The sequence below is a fragment of the Melanotaenia boesemani genome, chromosome 19 (assembly GCF_017639745.1).
Source record: "Melanotaenia boesemani isolate fMelBoe1 chromosome 19, fMelBoe1.pri, whole genome shotgun sequence".
Classification (NCBI taxonomy): domain Eukaryota; kingdom Metazoa; phylum Chordata; class Actinopteri; order Atheriniformes; family Melanotaeniidae; genus Melanotaenia; species Melanotaenia boesemani.
Genome location: NC_055700.1, coordinates 27,954,978 through 27,968,734, shown reverse-complemented (window position 1 = coordinate 27,968,734; position 13,757 = coordinate 27,954,978). Strand labels below are relative to the sequence as shown.

The following is a 13,757-nucleotide window of genomic DNA, read 5'->3' as shown; positions in this document are numbered from 1 at the left end:
TGGGATTTGGAAAATGTTCCACCAAAATATATAATTGAGCCTCTAAAGACAATAAAATATATTTTTATGTTATTTTATCTTAACAATGAGCATCTCTGACACAGCCTAATGATTTAACAACATACTGCCTTCAGTCAGAGGCTTCTTCATGTTCCACTACAATAAGAGCAAATACTGGAGGTTTTTATGTGTCTTTGTATATTTATGGTAAATATAATATAATTAACATGTCAAATGAATGTAAGCGTGTGTTGTTAGATCCTCCTTGTTTCTAGTTTTTCTCAGAGATGATCAGATGGGTCTGCTGTCAGCCTCCTCCCAGCTTGTGGGTCTCCTTTAGGCATGCGCGACCTGCAGCCTGTTATTCCAACTTTTGGGGACTTGGGATGTGGCTCAGTGTCGCTGCGTGAAGATGGTCGCTGTGGTGTTAAGCAGCGTTTTTACCGGATTACTGGCTCTTCTGTTGTACCAGAAACTTTCTTTCCCCTTCTTCTGGCAGGATTTGTTTTACTACTGGAAGCTTCGGAGCTACACGCGGACGGTTCGGGCTCGTATGCAGCAGGGGGTCATCTCATACCTCGACTGTTTTCTCCTCCAAGTAAAGAAGAATCCTACAAAACCCTTTATTATCTTTGAAAACCAGACTCTGACCTACCGGGATGTGGACAGGAGGAGTAACCAGTTTGCGGGCGCGTTGCGGTCCGAGGTGTCTCTGAAGCAGGAGGACATTGTGGCGGTGCTGATGTGCAACGAACCGGACTTCATGTGCGTGTGGCTGGGACTCTGCAAGCTGGGCTGTGAGGTGGCCTTTCTTAACGTCAACGTCAAAGCCAGGTCTCTGCTGCACTGTGTCCGGACGTGTGGAGCCCGGAACATGGTTGTTGGGGCAGGTATGACTCGTTCAGTCCCACGCGCAGGATGGCTGCTTTACCTGGGGTGGTTCTGCTCTTTTCAACAAAGAGCCGACTCTTTTGGTTCAATTAGACGAGTCGGCTCCTACGTTCTTCATGTATTTATCTTTTGTTTCAGATGGTAGCCTAGTGGGCAGGGGCGTATCCAGGACGTTTTTAATTGGATGGCCAGTCACTAAATATCACTGTGTGTGGAGACCCTGAAAACTCCACCAGATCTCTGGAGCACCCGAGGTCCATCACTTCCATAATCACCAGTATCTCAGGAACAGTAGTGTTTAGCTCTGTGGAGTAAACTGTGATGGATAGTAACCCTTTAGGTGATCTATGGAAGTTTTCCAGGCATTTCTATCCCGTCCAGGAGGTTTAGAGTCCAGCCACTAAATGTAGTTTTATTCAGAGACTCTATCTGGTAAATCCACAATGATCCATGATAACAGCATTATTTATCACATTTCACCATAAAAACATCACCATCACTACTATGTTGCTAAGAGACCTCCATTTAGACCTGGACATGATGATGAAGCCACTTCCTGTCAGACTTTCCACCAATCAGAGAGCTTAGATTGACGGTAACGTCCAATCAGGAGCAGCCAAAGATCAACCAGTGAGCAGAAAGTTCTATGTGTGTGTGAAAAGAAGAAAAATAATGCTCCTCTATGGCTGGAATAAAGCCAAGAAGACGTTTCTGATGCACGGTGGCACCACAAAGCAGCTGAGCTGGAGTTGGTTTAGTGAGGATAGCAGGTAAATAGTAGCAGGAATAACTGGAAATGAGGAAAAAGTGGAAACATGGAAATAGTTTCTGTTGTTTGTTTGTTTCAATAACAATATTTTTTCTCCTGGAAGCCAAGACTTGAGAGAACGATGAGATGAGAAAAGGTTTGGTCACTGTTGGTCTGTGTGTTATTTCTACAAAGTTCTGTTAGTAATAAATTCTGCTTTCTTCTTCTGGTCGACCTTTATGCTGCTATATCTATTCATACATTCATCTTACATCATTTTAGCCTCAGAATCTGACAGCTGCTACAGACTAGTTTATACTGGGATTAAAAGCTCCAGCTTCTACAGACTGGATATACATAACAAAATAAAACAGGCAGACTAAAAAATAGTTAATAATAACGCCTTCTAGCCAACATTTTTTCAGTGTGGTAATAAAAAAGGGAGTTGGCTCTTCTTGTTCATTATAATGAATCAACTCTTAGAGCCGGCTCATTCACCAACAAATCATCATCACTGCTCCAGAGGAAAAGCTCAGCCTTCCTGAAGGAATGGGAGTGCCTCACACACAGGCTGCATTTTCTCCTCAGTCACACTGGTCATTTAAAACAGTGATTACAAACTTTATCATATTCAGTTATAAATAACATTAACTTACAAACTTTAACTTGGAGAAAACAAAACCAAGTAAATCAAAGTTTCTGTGGTGGATCTGAACCAGCAGCTCCGTGTGCAGGTTTCTGTGGTGGATCTGAACCAGCAGCTCTGTCTCCAGGTTTCTGTGGTGGATCTGAAGCAGCAGCTCTGTCTGCAGGTTTCTGTGGTGGATCTGAACCAGCAGCTCCGTGTGTAGGTTTCTGTGGTGGATCTGAAGCAGCAGCTCTGTCTGCAGGTTTCTGTGGTGGATCTGAACCAGCAGCTCTGTGTGTAGGTTTCTGTGGTGGATCTGAACCAGCAGCTCTGTGTGCAGGTTTCTGTGGGAGATCTGAACCAGCAGCTCCATCTGCAGGTTTCTGTGGTGGATCTGAAGCAGCAGCTCTGTCTGCAGGTTTCTGTGGTGGATCTGAACCAGCAGCTCTGTGTGCAGGTTTCTGTGGGGGATCTGAACCAGCAGCTCTGTGTGCAGGTTTCTGTGGGGGATCTGAACCAGCAGCTCTGTCTGCAGGTTTCTGTGGTGGATCTGAACCAGCAGCTCCGTGTGCAGGTTTCTGTGGTGGATCTGAACCAGCAGCTCCGTGTGCAGGTTTCTGTGGTGGATCTGAACCAGCAGCTCTGTGTGCAGGTTTCTGTGGTGGATCTGAACCAGCAGCTCTGTCTCCAGGTTTCTGTGGTGGATCTGAACCAGCAGCTCTGTCTCCAGGTTTCTGTGGTGGATCTGAACCAGCAGCTCTGTGTGCAGGTTTCTGTGGTGGATCTGAACCAGCAGCTCTGTCTCCAGGTTTCTGTGGGGGATCTGAACTAGCAGCTCTGTCTGCAGGTTTCTGTGGTGGATCTGAACCAGCAGCTCTGTGTGCAGGTTTATGTGGTGGATCTGCTTCAGGACTGACCCACTGTGACTGTCTCTGCAGATCTGGTCCATGTGGTGAAGGAGGTCTTGCCTGATCTGAAGGAGGATGGTGTTGGTGTGTGGCTGGTGGATCACACATCGCCCTCTGATGGCTTCAACAGTCTGCTGGATAAGGTGGAAAACATGTCCGGAGAAACCTTAAGTCACATCCCCAAGGTTGACATCATGTCCAATTTCCTGATGATTTTCACATCCGGCACCACAGGTACTAAACGTGTGGAACACATGTAGTTTACTATGTGTAAACGTGTGCAGATTTACTCTGAATTTAGTCAGAATAATGATAACAAACATCATGGAAACCCTGCTAAGAAGATACCATGAAAGAAGGACTCTTTCTAATGTATGTCTGTCTCGTGGGGTTAATTAACTGAACAGATGTTTACATGATGGCACAATAAAAATAAAAACACCAGATCACTGCCTTTGTTAGGTCTGCCCAAAGCAGCCCGGGTGGGTCACCTGAAAGCCATTGGCAGCATGGCTTTCTTTGACTTGTGTGGAGCAACATCTGAAGACATCATCTACATCACTCTTCCTCTGTACCACATGTCTGCATCCCTCTTAGGGATTGGGGGATGCATACAGCTCGGTAAGTTTTTGTTTCACCCTTGATGTCCTCTGGCTTTTTGGTTTTTATTTGAAATTTCCATCCAGTTCAAATGTAGCTTTGCAATGCAAACTTTGGTCAGCCAGGGAAGAAATTAAACTACAGTATCTTCTTTCTCTTGTCATCTACAACCCTGATACCTGAAAAATGTTTTAGAATTCACAAAAGCTTGGGACACTCTGTAAAATGTAAATAAAAACAGAATTCTATCATCATCCAGCCAAATTTTATTCCCTGGAGCTTGGGATGGATGGAGCTTTAACCTGCATTTGTGGATTTCAGAGTGAACTGTGTTGACAGACAGTGATTTCCAGATGTTTTCCTGAGTACATGCAGTGGTTTCCTGTAGAGAATCATGTCTGCTTTTAATGAAGAAGATCACCAGCATCCAGTCTTGTCCCATGCATACAGAGATTCCTCCTGATTCTCAGATTTTTTTATAATAATTTACACTGTGGATGGTGGATCTTCAAAGTCTGAGGAACAATTTTGTGAAATTGTTCCACAGTTTTAGAGCCAGTTTGTCTCAGATTGGTGAGCCTCTGAACATCTTTTCATGTGAGAGACTCTGCCTCTCTGAAATGCTCCTTTTATACCCAGTCATGTTACTGACCTGTTTCCCCTTAATCCGATTAGTTGTCAAATGCTCCTCCAGGTGTTTCTGGTTTGTACCAGGTACTTTTCCAGCCTTTTGTTAATCCTGTTCCAACTTTTTCCATCAGATTCACTATCAGCTCATATTTTCCATCACATGGTGAAACGTCTGTTTGATCATCTGATATAATGTTGATCTTCTACTGAGAATAAAATATGGCGTGATGAGATTAGGAAATAATCTTTTTATTGTTTCATTTTCATTCTACTTTATTTTTATTTTATCCAGAGACAACTTTTTGGAGCTGGTGCTACTGCAGCCACAGTTGAAATATTTTTGCTGCAGCGACGCTTTCTAGTGTTCACCAAGACCTCGTTCCAGCACGTTCCCCCTGAAACCCCCTGAAGCTGTTTTCTTTGGTGTGTGTGTGCAGATGAACAAACAGGATGCAACATGTTAATGTCAAGCAGTTTCAGTTGTTGTAACTGGTTTAACTATTAGACTATTATTATATAAAATGTACTTTGGCTGACTGTTCTGCAGCTTTTTTCCATCACTTACAGCCTCTGGAGATTTTGATCTTTATATTCTGAACTTTCTATAGTCTGGGACCACCACAAGAGGAAACCACCGTGATGGCAGAAATCCTGATTGTGCTGCAAGCCTTCAAGGAGTTCTCACTTCCTTTCATGGAAAAGAAAAAATGCGAAACAAACCAGGGAAACCTCTCCCTGCAGCTCCACTAATGGATGCTGTTTTCTTCTCTGGATCGTAGGTGCAACATGTGTGTTGAAGAAGAAGTTCTCTGCCAGTCAGTTTTGGAGGGATTGTGTAAAACACAACGTTACTGTGGTGCAGTACATCGGAGAGCTCTGCAGATACCTGCTCAACCATCCTGTGGTGAGAATCTGATAATTTTCTCCTTAAAGATGGTTTTCATGTGACCTGTTGCACCAACGGTTTTTATTGCACAACAATAACAAGATGATTCACCACAAAACCCCAGAAGAAGAGTCTGAACCATGAATGGAGCACTAAATGCTCTGGTTCAATGACAGCTTGTGTTTAAACAGTGTTTAATGCAGTCCGACAGTTTAGTTGACATCTTGGGTCTTCTTTACCCTACCAAAAGATTTTTCCTACTTTTCTGCTGTGCATAAGTCCTACTCCAGGATTGTTTTTTTTTTCTTAGCATCAGTATCATGCTGTGCATATCTCAGTATTCTCTTATCGGATCACACCTCTGTGTCTCTGTATGTTAAACTAAATGATAAAAGAGAGCGCCTATAAAAGCTAGCGCATAAACAACACCATGCTGAAGGATAAGGAATTCTGCTCCTTTATCTCAAGAGAAGTTGAGTTATACTTTAGCACCAACAACTTGGGAGGAAATGAGGGCAATTTTAATGAAGACATATAATGTCTTATGAAGCAGCGGAAAAGAAATAATCCAAGGTGAGACTGAATGAAATAGATAACCTGCTGACCAACCTGGACACCTCCTGTAGAATCCAAAACTACTCAATAAAAATACAGCTTTGCAGCATGAATATAACTCTGTAATGTCTAAAAATGTTTCTAAATTACTGGTGCAAGTTAAACAGGTACATGGAGTTCAGTGATAAACCCGATAAGCTAGTAGCCCGCAGCTTAAACAATCACAGGTTTCCAGAGCCACACACCGTGTTAAGAGATGGCACTTTACTCACAGACCTGGATAAAATCAACGGGTGTTTTGCAGATTTCTATGTAAATGTACCAGTCACAGGACAAACTGAACCTTGAAACTATGGAAAAGCTTTTTGAACGTATAAATCTACCGAAGCTGTCATTAGATTAAGTTGAGGCACTGGAGGTCGATGTAACCTTGCACCTGGTCCTGTAAAGCACCTGGTCAGACGGTTTCAGTGTAGAGATTTTCAGAGTATTCAGCCCCAAACATCGTCTCTGCTTTGGCGTATGTTAAACCAGCTAACACTCTCTACAGAGCCAATATCTCATTGATCCCTAAGCGGGGTCGAGATCCAGAGGAGGTCTTGCCATCTTGTTGCCTCTAGAGACCAAAATTCTTATTATATTCCTATTATATGTTTACTAGTCCATCCTGATCATATGGCTTCATGCCAGGAAGACACGTTTTTAAATCTGCACCATCTTTTTAATGTCCAACACATCCTGATGAGACTGTGGTTATTTCGCTGGATGCACAGCATGCGTTTGATCAAGTAGAATATGATGTACACACTTTAAAAATTTGGATTAGGACCCAAATTTACAAAATTAATTGAGATAATTTACTCACATCCAACTTTCTTGTGACATTTTAGCAGCTACAAGAAAATGTGGCAAATGGAATTTTGTTGTATTTTTGTACAATGACAATAAAGCTTCTTAAATCTGTTATAGTTTAAGGCTACTATGTTCCTACCTTCCCTAACCAACTACTTGTCTGACATCAACTAATGGTTAAGTGATAATTATTTATAAGTGAACTCTGAGTGAACGCTTGGTCCTTTAGCTTCTTCCGTCCAGCCAGTACTCATAAACACTCTTAACTGATGGTCTGAAGTGGTTTAACTCCATCCAGACTTTCTTAAAACCAACATAAACCAACATAAAAGCTAAACAAGAGATAAACACCAAACATACATTTTATATAAGGCGTTACCTGTTACCTCAACTAACTTACAACAGTTTAGTGATGTTTACGTCCGGAATAATTTCAGATTTCTTACACACCTTAAAGACTGTACTCTGCCTTTTACTGTGTCTAATAACTGTATTTTACCTCCGTGGAATACACTTTACACCGTTTATCATCCTTTTGTTACATCATCAGTTGCTGTTGAGATGCAGCCCTTTCAAAATAAAACATTTCTGTGTTTACAGGAAGTTCCAAAATAAAAGCAATGAACAATACATTCACAATTCAAGATTAAATTCTTTAAAATATTAACTCATGTCAGCGACCTTTACAACTTATGATTCTATATCTGTGAAAGTTGCTTAATAATTTATTTTTATCTTTATCGTATCTTATTTCATCAGTTAAAAGTTCTCTACCTTTACCCTTTTTTACTCATTTTTTCCTAAATGTTTCATGTCTGCTTAGAATTACAGCGAGCTTTGTTCGGAAGCCTCAAGTTAGAGAATATGGGAAACTTGAGTCATTGATACACCAAATAAAAATAAGACATTTTGACGGTTTTCTCCAGTAAATATCTACAGCTAATATAGTTTTTAAACAAACTTCCTCAGAAATGTTGAAAGCATTTTGTTGTTGTTTCAAAGTAAAATATTTTCTCGTTTCCAGGAATTGTTATTCATCAAACAAAGATGGATGTGATATTTATATCTTTAAAGTGACAGAAGGTCAATGGAAAAAGTTGGATACACCTTTGAAACTGTGAAAAGACCCTTTTCCTGCCTCCAGGTTCCAGAGGAGAAGGCTCACGTTGTTTGGCTGGCAGCAGGAAGTGGCCTCAGGACGGACATATGGAGGAAGTTCATCACACGCTTCGGCATCAAGAAGATCAGAGAAGGTTACGGCTTGACTGAGACCAGCATCGGATTCCTTAACTACACTGATGAGGTCGGGCCAATTGGGAGGGCGAGCTACTTCAACAAGGTCAGCAGGGAAATCCTCACACAGGTCGTCATGGAAACAGAAATTGGTGATCATGGTTCCATGGGCAGAAAATCCTGGAGAATGAAGACATCTGAATGTCGCTGATGTTGGGATGATAAAAGCTCTGTTAGCCACATGCACTTACATCTAAATGTTATGTAAATGATCAAATATTTAAGAGTTGGCACCAGTGGTCTCTGCTACAGAGGAGGGTACTACTGACCAAACCGATCATGTTGATGGGTTTATTCATGTTCAGTGTGACATCAGCCTCATTTAATTCACTGAATTATACTCCTTTCTTTCAGTTTTTGCACTGATCCATAAAACTCATTAGATTTCAGTTGCTGTGGTTGGACTTTGTGATTGTCAGCTGTGTAGGGGTCGCCAGACCTGCTGCGGCCCAGTATGAGAGGCATCCTGCAGATTTTATTTGTTTTCCTGCTCCCAACACACCTGATTTTAAATCAGATGGAACCAACAGCTTCTTTTTGAATTCTGTACAATGACCCATTTGTTTCAGTCTGGTGAGTAGGAAAGGGAAACGGCTAAAACCTGCAGGATAGCAGCCCCTCAGGACCAGAGTTTAACACCCCTGTCCGATCTGTAAAATGGAATAAAGTAGCTGATTTAGTTCTTACATTATCAAACAGTTAGGCCTACCACAGATGACGGAAGACTGCTGTTGAAGCATGTCAGGTAGGCTTATGCGAAAGCTAAGTTTCTGATAACAAAAGGACTAAATCAGCTATAGAAAATTTTACACTATGAGCTTTATTAGATCAAATTAGATCATTTTCTGATTTCTGGAGTTATCACATTATTTTGTGTAGAAAGTATAATCTGATTATGAGATTAACACACCTGGATTTCTTCCAAATACAGCGAGGTCTTCTTGCCTGTAGACCTGCATATCTGATTTATTTAATTATATTATGTTTCTATTTATTTATCTTTTTTATTTATACATCTGAGCATGTGCAAAAAAACTGTGTTGCTTTCAGCATCTTTCATTAAAAAGACGGAAGGTCTGAATAACAAGATGTCATAGCAAGTAAAACATTTACATGTAGTCTATTTAGCCACATTAGTCGTTACCGACATACTCTTAAATGATCAAATATTTAGCATTTTCCTTCCAAATAATGGTCCATTTCAAAGGGAAATAAACAGATTTTCCAACAGTAGAAGTTTAATTACCAACAAACTTTCTACCAAACACTCGTTTATGGACTGTTTCTGAAACGTTTAGATGTGACGCATTAATGGAAGTTTCTTTTGGTTTAACAGATGAAGGTTTAATTGAAGATTTTACCAGATAAAGACACGTAAAAGCAGCATCTCACTGAGGATTCTCCTTCCTTGTTTTCCAGCTCTCTATCCCTTTTGAGCTGCTGAAATACGATCCAGAAACATACGATCCGGTCCGAACAAACTCTGGAAGGTGCATACCTGCACAAGCAGGTGAAGGAATCACTCGTCTGTTAAAATCAGGCCTCTTCTTCTTCAGTGTGCACTCAGAACTTTTCCTACACAGGAGAGGCAGGGATCCTGGTGACACCGCTGACGGCAGGGAACCAGTTCCTGGGCTATGCCGGGAACAAGGTCCAGTCTGAGAAGAAGCTGCTCAGGGATGTGATTCAAGCTGGAGATGTCTTCTTCAACACTGGAGACCTTCTGCTCCGCGACCACTGGAACTTCCTTTATTTCCGCGACCGCATCGGAGACACCTTCAGGTACCGGTTCAGTTAGAACGCATGCATTTTACTTGGCAGGTGGGAATTGTTGGGAATGTGGGAATGTTTCAAAGCAGGAGCATTTCTGTGGGCCTCGGACAGATTTGACATGATCACCAGGAGAAGTTGACGTTAGTGAGTTGTGCAGGAATCTGCCAGGTCAAAAAGTGTCAAGAGTAAGGTTTAAGCCAGGGATCACCAACTCCAGTCCTCGAGGGCCGGTGTCCTGCAGGTTTCTCTACTGCAGTGGTTCCCAAACGGGGGGGCAGAGTTGTGACAGAGGGGACGCAGCAAGGCTAAATAAAACATAGCTGTTGCACTGCTAGTAAAACATGGACACATTTGTGAAAGTATCAATGGACAAACAATGAAGAATCAACAGAGATTTCAGCTAACAAAAAAAAGACAAGAAAATATGATGAGGCAAATCTTGCCCTTGGCTTGACCAGGTAATGGTCAGGTAATGGAAATAGTCAATGGTGGGTGAAGAAGAGAGACCACAGTGTGTTGTATGTCTCAACATATCAGCATCTGACAGCACGAAACCAGATGAGTTACAACACCTCATGGGGACGTCTCATCCTGAACACAAGGAAAAGCCTGTTCATTACTTTGAAACTGCTCAACTTGTTCCAGTTTCCGGTTTAAAACACCTCTCGCTATAGCAGAGGAATTGATCGTTCCTTCTTCTATGACATGGTTTTAACTATATTTAACGAAGTAGCAGCCAGTAAACTAAAGACATTTCTTCCAGAATGCGAGTTAAAATGTGCTCTACCTTCATCAGGCTGACAAATCCGCACAGGTGCATTTCAACTTAGCCACTTTTAATAAAGGCTTTTTAAATTTTGGACCTCAGGAGTGTCTTGGTCACCTTTTTCTTTCTTTGTCACATTATTACCCCTTACCTTATTACCAAAGAGCACCTTGAAAGTTTTTTTCTCACCCATCAACCAAGAATAAATACTCCAATTTTCTTCTTACTGTTTATTTAAAATGTTTTGATGGTTTGGGTCTGCATCTGGGTCAGGAAATTTCACCATTGTTGATGGAACAATAACTCATGTTGGCACATTCAAATGGAGTTTCCATAGCAACACAACGACCTACTTCACGCCAGAATGATTACTGAGAATAAAGTGAATATTTTGGAGTGACCGCATCATAACGAAGTCTCTGAAATGAAGAATCCATGCAAGGAAAACTGCCAACGTCCGAATCCTAGAATTTCTCCAAGCAGATGTACAGGATCCATCACTGGAAGTGTTTAGCTGGACAGTCCCTCTAGAAACTGCAATGACTACAACTTTAATTCAACTTTAGTCATTCCCAGCGTCCTCCACGTTACCCAATATATGTGCACCATCAGTTTTACTTCTGTGTTTGTGATTATCAACCTGCAGACGTGTGCGAGAGAAATGCGTCACGTTTGCTATTTAATGGAGCAAGTCTGATCACACTGGAGGATCTGTGAGCATAGGTTATTACCTCATGGGAACAAGATAATTAACTCATCCTCATACATTAGTTTGCATTAGAATTTATGGCTACAGAACACGTTTATGGATAATTCTGAGTTTATTAAATTTTATTTTAATGTTGGGATGAATTATGATGTAACTGAGGTTCTGCCATCTGAAGTTTCTGAAACAAACTCAGACTGATTCAGATGATAAAGATGATGAAAGAAGATGAAAACTGGATGCTGGTGATCTTCTGCATTAAAAGCAGACATGAGTCTCTACTGGAAACCACTGCATGGACTCAGGAAGACTTCCAGACACCACTGTCTATGAACACAGTTCACCCTGAAACCCACAAATGCAGGTTAAAGCGCCATCATGCAGGGAAATATTTTATGTTAAATGTGTGTCAGAGGTTAATGTGTAAACAGTAATGATCTGACTCTGCAGCTGCTCTGCAGGTTTAACAGGATCTAATCTGGTGTTCAACAGGTGGAAAGGAGAGAATGTGTCCACCACCGAGGTGTCGGAGATTCTAGGTTTTCTCGATTTTATCCAGGAGGTCAACGTTTACGGCGTCTCAGTTCCAGGTCTGTTACATTCTCATCTGTCAATATCTTTCATTTTCTCATACATATATATATTTTTTCTTTTGGTATAATTGGTAAAATATAATTTTTTTTAGATGTCCCTGTAATTTGGAATAAATCCACCATACTTCCACTGTTAGATAATTCCTGGGATTCTGCAGCTCAGACCTCATTTTCATCACTTAAGATTGGAAATATTAAATAACTGGGTATTAGTGTCTCCCCCAGGCTGTCAGCGATTTTTACTTAAATACTCACCACTTCTTAGAAGAGTGCAAAATCATCTAAAATACTGGTCGAGTCTCCCATTCTCACTTTTAGGATGCATAGCAACTGTCAAAATAAAAATTTCACCCCAAATAAATGACTTCTCTTCAATTTTTCCTGTAACTCCAACAGAAAAGGTTCCAGTTACTTACCTGTTCAATATCAAGTATTCAACCCATCAAGAAAATCAACTTCAGGGCTGACTAGAAGCACCAAATGTCCTTTATTATTTCCTAGCAAATCGATTACAATATGTAGTTAAATGGTTAAATCCAAACAATAATAATGTTTCATGAATAAACAGACATGCTGCCAAAATCTCAGACTCTCCCTGAATACCTCGCTTAAACATCACAACTGTTTTAAAAAATACAAAAGCTCGGTTTCACAGTACTGCACATCAGAACTGGTGTTAAATCATTGTGGTTTTTGCAAAAAGAAAAAGAAAAATTATTTCCTGTTTGTCAAATTGTGATATATTTGGCATTGCAAGGATGCACCTAAAGAAATGGGAACAAACGATGTGTCCTTGTGCAGGATATGAAGGCCGAGCAGGTATGGCTGCCATCGTGTTAAAAGAAGGTCTGAAATTAGATGGAAAGAGGCTCTTCAACCACCTCGTGGAAACTCTTGCTGTGTACGCATGGCCCTGGTTCCTCAGAATACAAGTAAGCCCTGCAGGTATTCTGAGTCTGTGTTTAACACTATGAAGTGTGAGGTTATGATTGGTGCTTCTGCTCGTTCCCAGACGTCTTTGGATGTGACAGAAACCTTCAAACAGCAGAAGCTGAAGCTGGTCCGGGAAGGTTTTAACCCACAAACTGCTGCTGATCCTCTGTACTTCTTAGACGTTTCTCAGAAAGACTTCATCCTCCTGACTACAGACGTTTATCAGGATATTTTGTCAGGAAACATCAGCTTATGAACATCTCAGGTGTACAGACACACAGAAATGGTTTAGAAATCATTTTATATCTAAAACCTAATTATGAAACTAACATTGTAATTCTAACGTATAAAAGTTTTTTTCCTTTAAACCTTGGCTACAACAACAGATGTGTGTTCATAAGAAAGGATTATTTTAGACGTTTATTTCTATAACTTACTTTTAATGTATAATCAATAAAATCACAACAATTTGACTGTTTCTGATTTTTTATTTTTTTTTTAAACCATCCTTTATTCTGACTTCCTCCATGTTAAACCTGCCATTTTGTTCCAGGTTAGTTCATTTTTCCCAGCCAAGCTGCGGTGCAGCTCTTCATGAGCTCACTGATCACATGATGCTGGTAGGCTGAGTATAAAAGTAATAATAAAGAAATCAATTCTGTTCCAATTTCTTATTTTCTCCGTTTTATTAAAAAAATAATGAACAAATCAGAATGTATTAGTAGTAGGGGTTATTACGTGCTCCTGAATTTCTATTTATAATTTTAAAAAAAATATGCTACATTCTTGAATTTCTTCACATCTGTTTTTGTTCAAGATGTTCTACTGTTGCACATGAAATGCAGTTAGCATTTAATCCGATGGTTTACAAAAAAAATCAACATAGCAGACAACAAAATTAAGATTTTTTTTTTTTGCAAAAATGTGCTTGAAATTCAGCAAGTAAATAAAAAAGCACATATCTCAAATTTACTGTACCTCTTGAACGATATACA

At 40.5% G+C, this 13,757-nt stretch overlaps 1 protein-coding gene across 1 annotated transcript; it reads left to right on the top strand.

The window, feature by feature from the left end:
* The first annotated feature begins 312 nt into the window (after positions 1–312).
* LOC121630600 (long-chain fatty acid transport protein 6) lies at positions 313–13,525 on the top strand. Its single transcript, XM_041970998.1, has 10 exons — positions 313–890; positions 3,206–3,409; positions 3,638–3,796; positions 5,185–5,309; positions 7,843–8,037; positions 9,411–9,501; positions 9,575–9,773; positions 11,729–11,826; positions 12,631–12,761; positions 12,842–13,525. The coding sequence occupies exons 1-10, from the start codon at positions 413–415 to the stop codon at positions 13,016–13,018; spliced, it is 1,857 nt and encodes a 618-aa protein (XP_041826932.1). The 5' UTR covers positions 313–412; the 3' UTR covers positions 13,019–13,525.
* The last annotated feature ends 232 nt before the right edge of the window (positions 13,526–13,757 follow it).

What these genes read in the sequence shown, in the direction of transcription:
- LOC121630600 (XM_041970998.1), top strand. Translation starts at nt 413, where the DNA reads ATGGTCGCTGTGGTGTTAAGCAGCGTTTTTACCGGATTACTGGCTCTT. An exon ending in GAACATGGTTGTTGGGGCAG is followed by an intron (nt 891 to 3,205) that starts GTATGACTCGTT and finishes CTGTCTCTGCAG; the next exon opens with ATCTGGTCCATGTGGTGAAG. An exon ending in TGGGGGATGCATACAGCTCG is followed by an intron (nt 3,797 to 5,184) that starts GTAAGTTTTTGT and finishes TCTGGATCGTAG; the next exon opens with GTGCAACATGTGTGTTGAAG.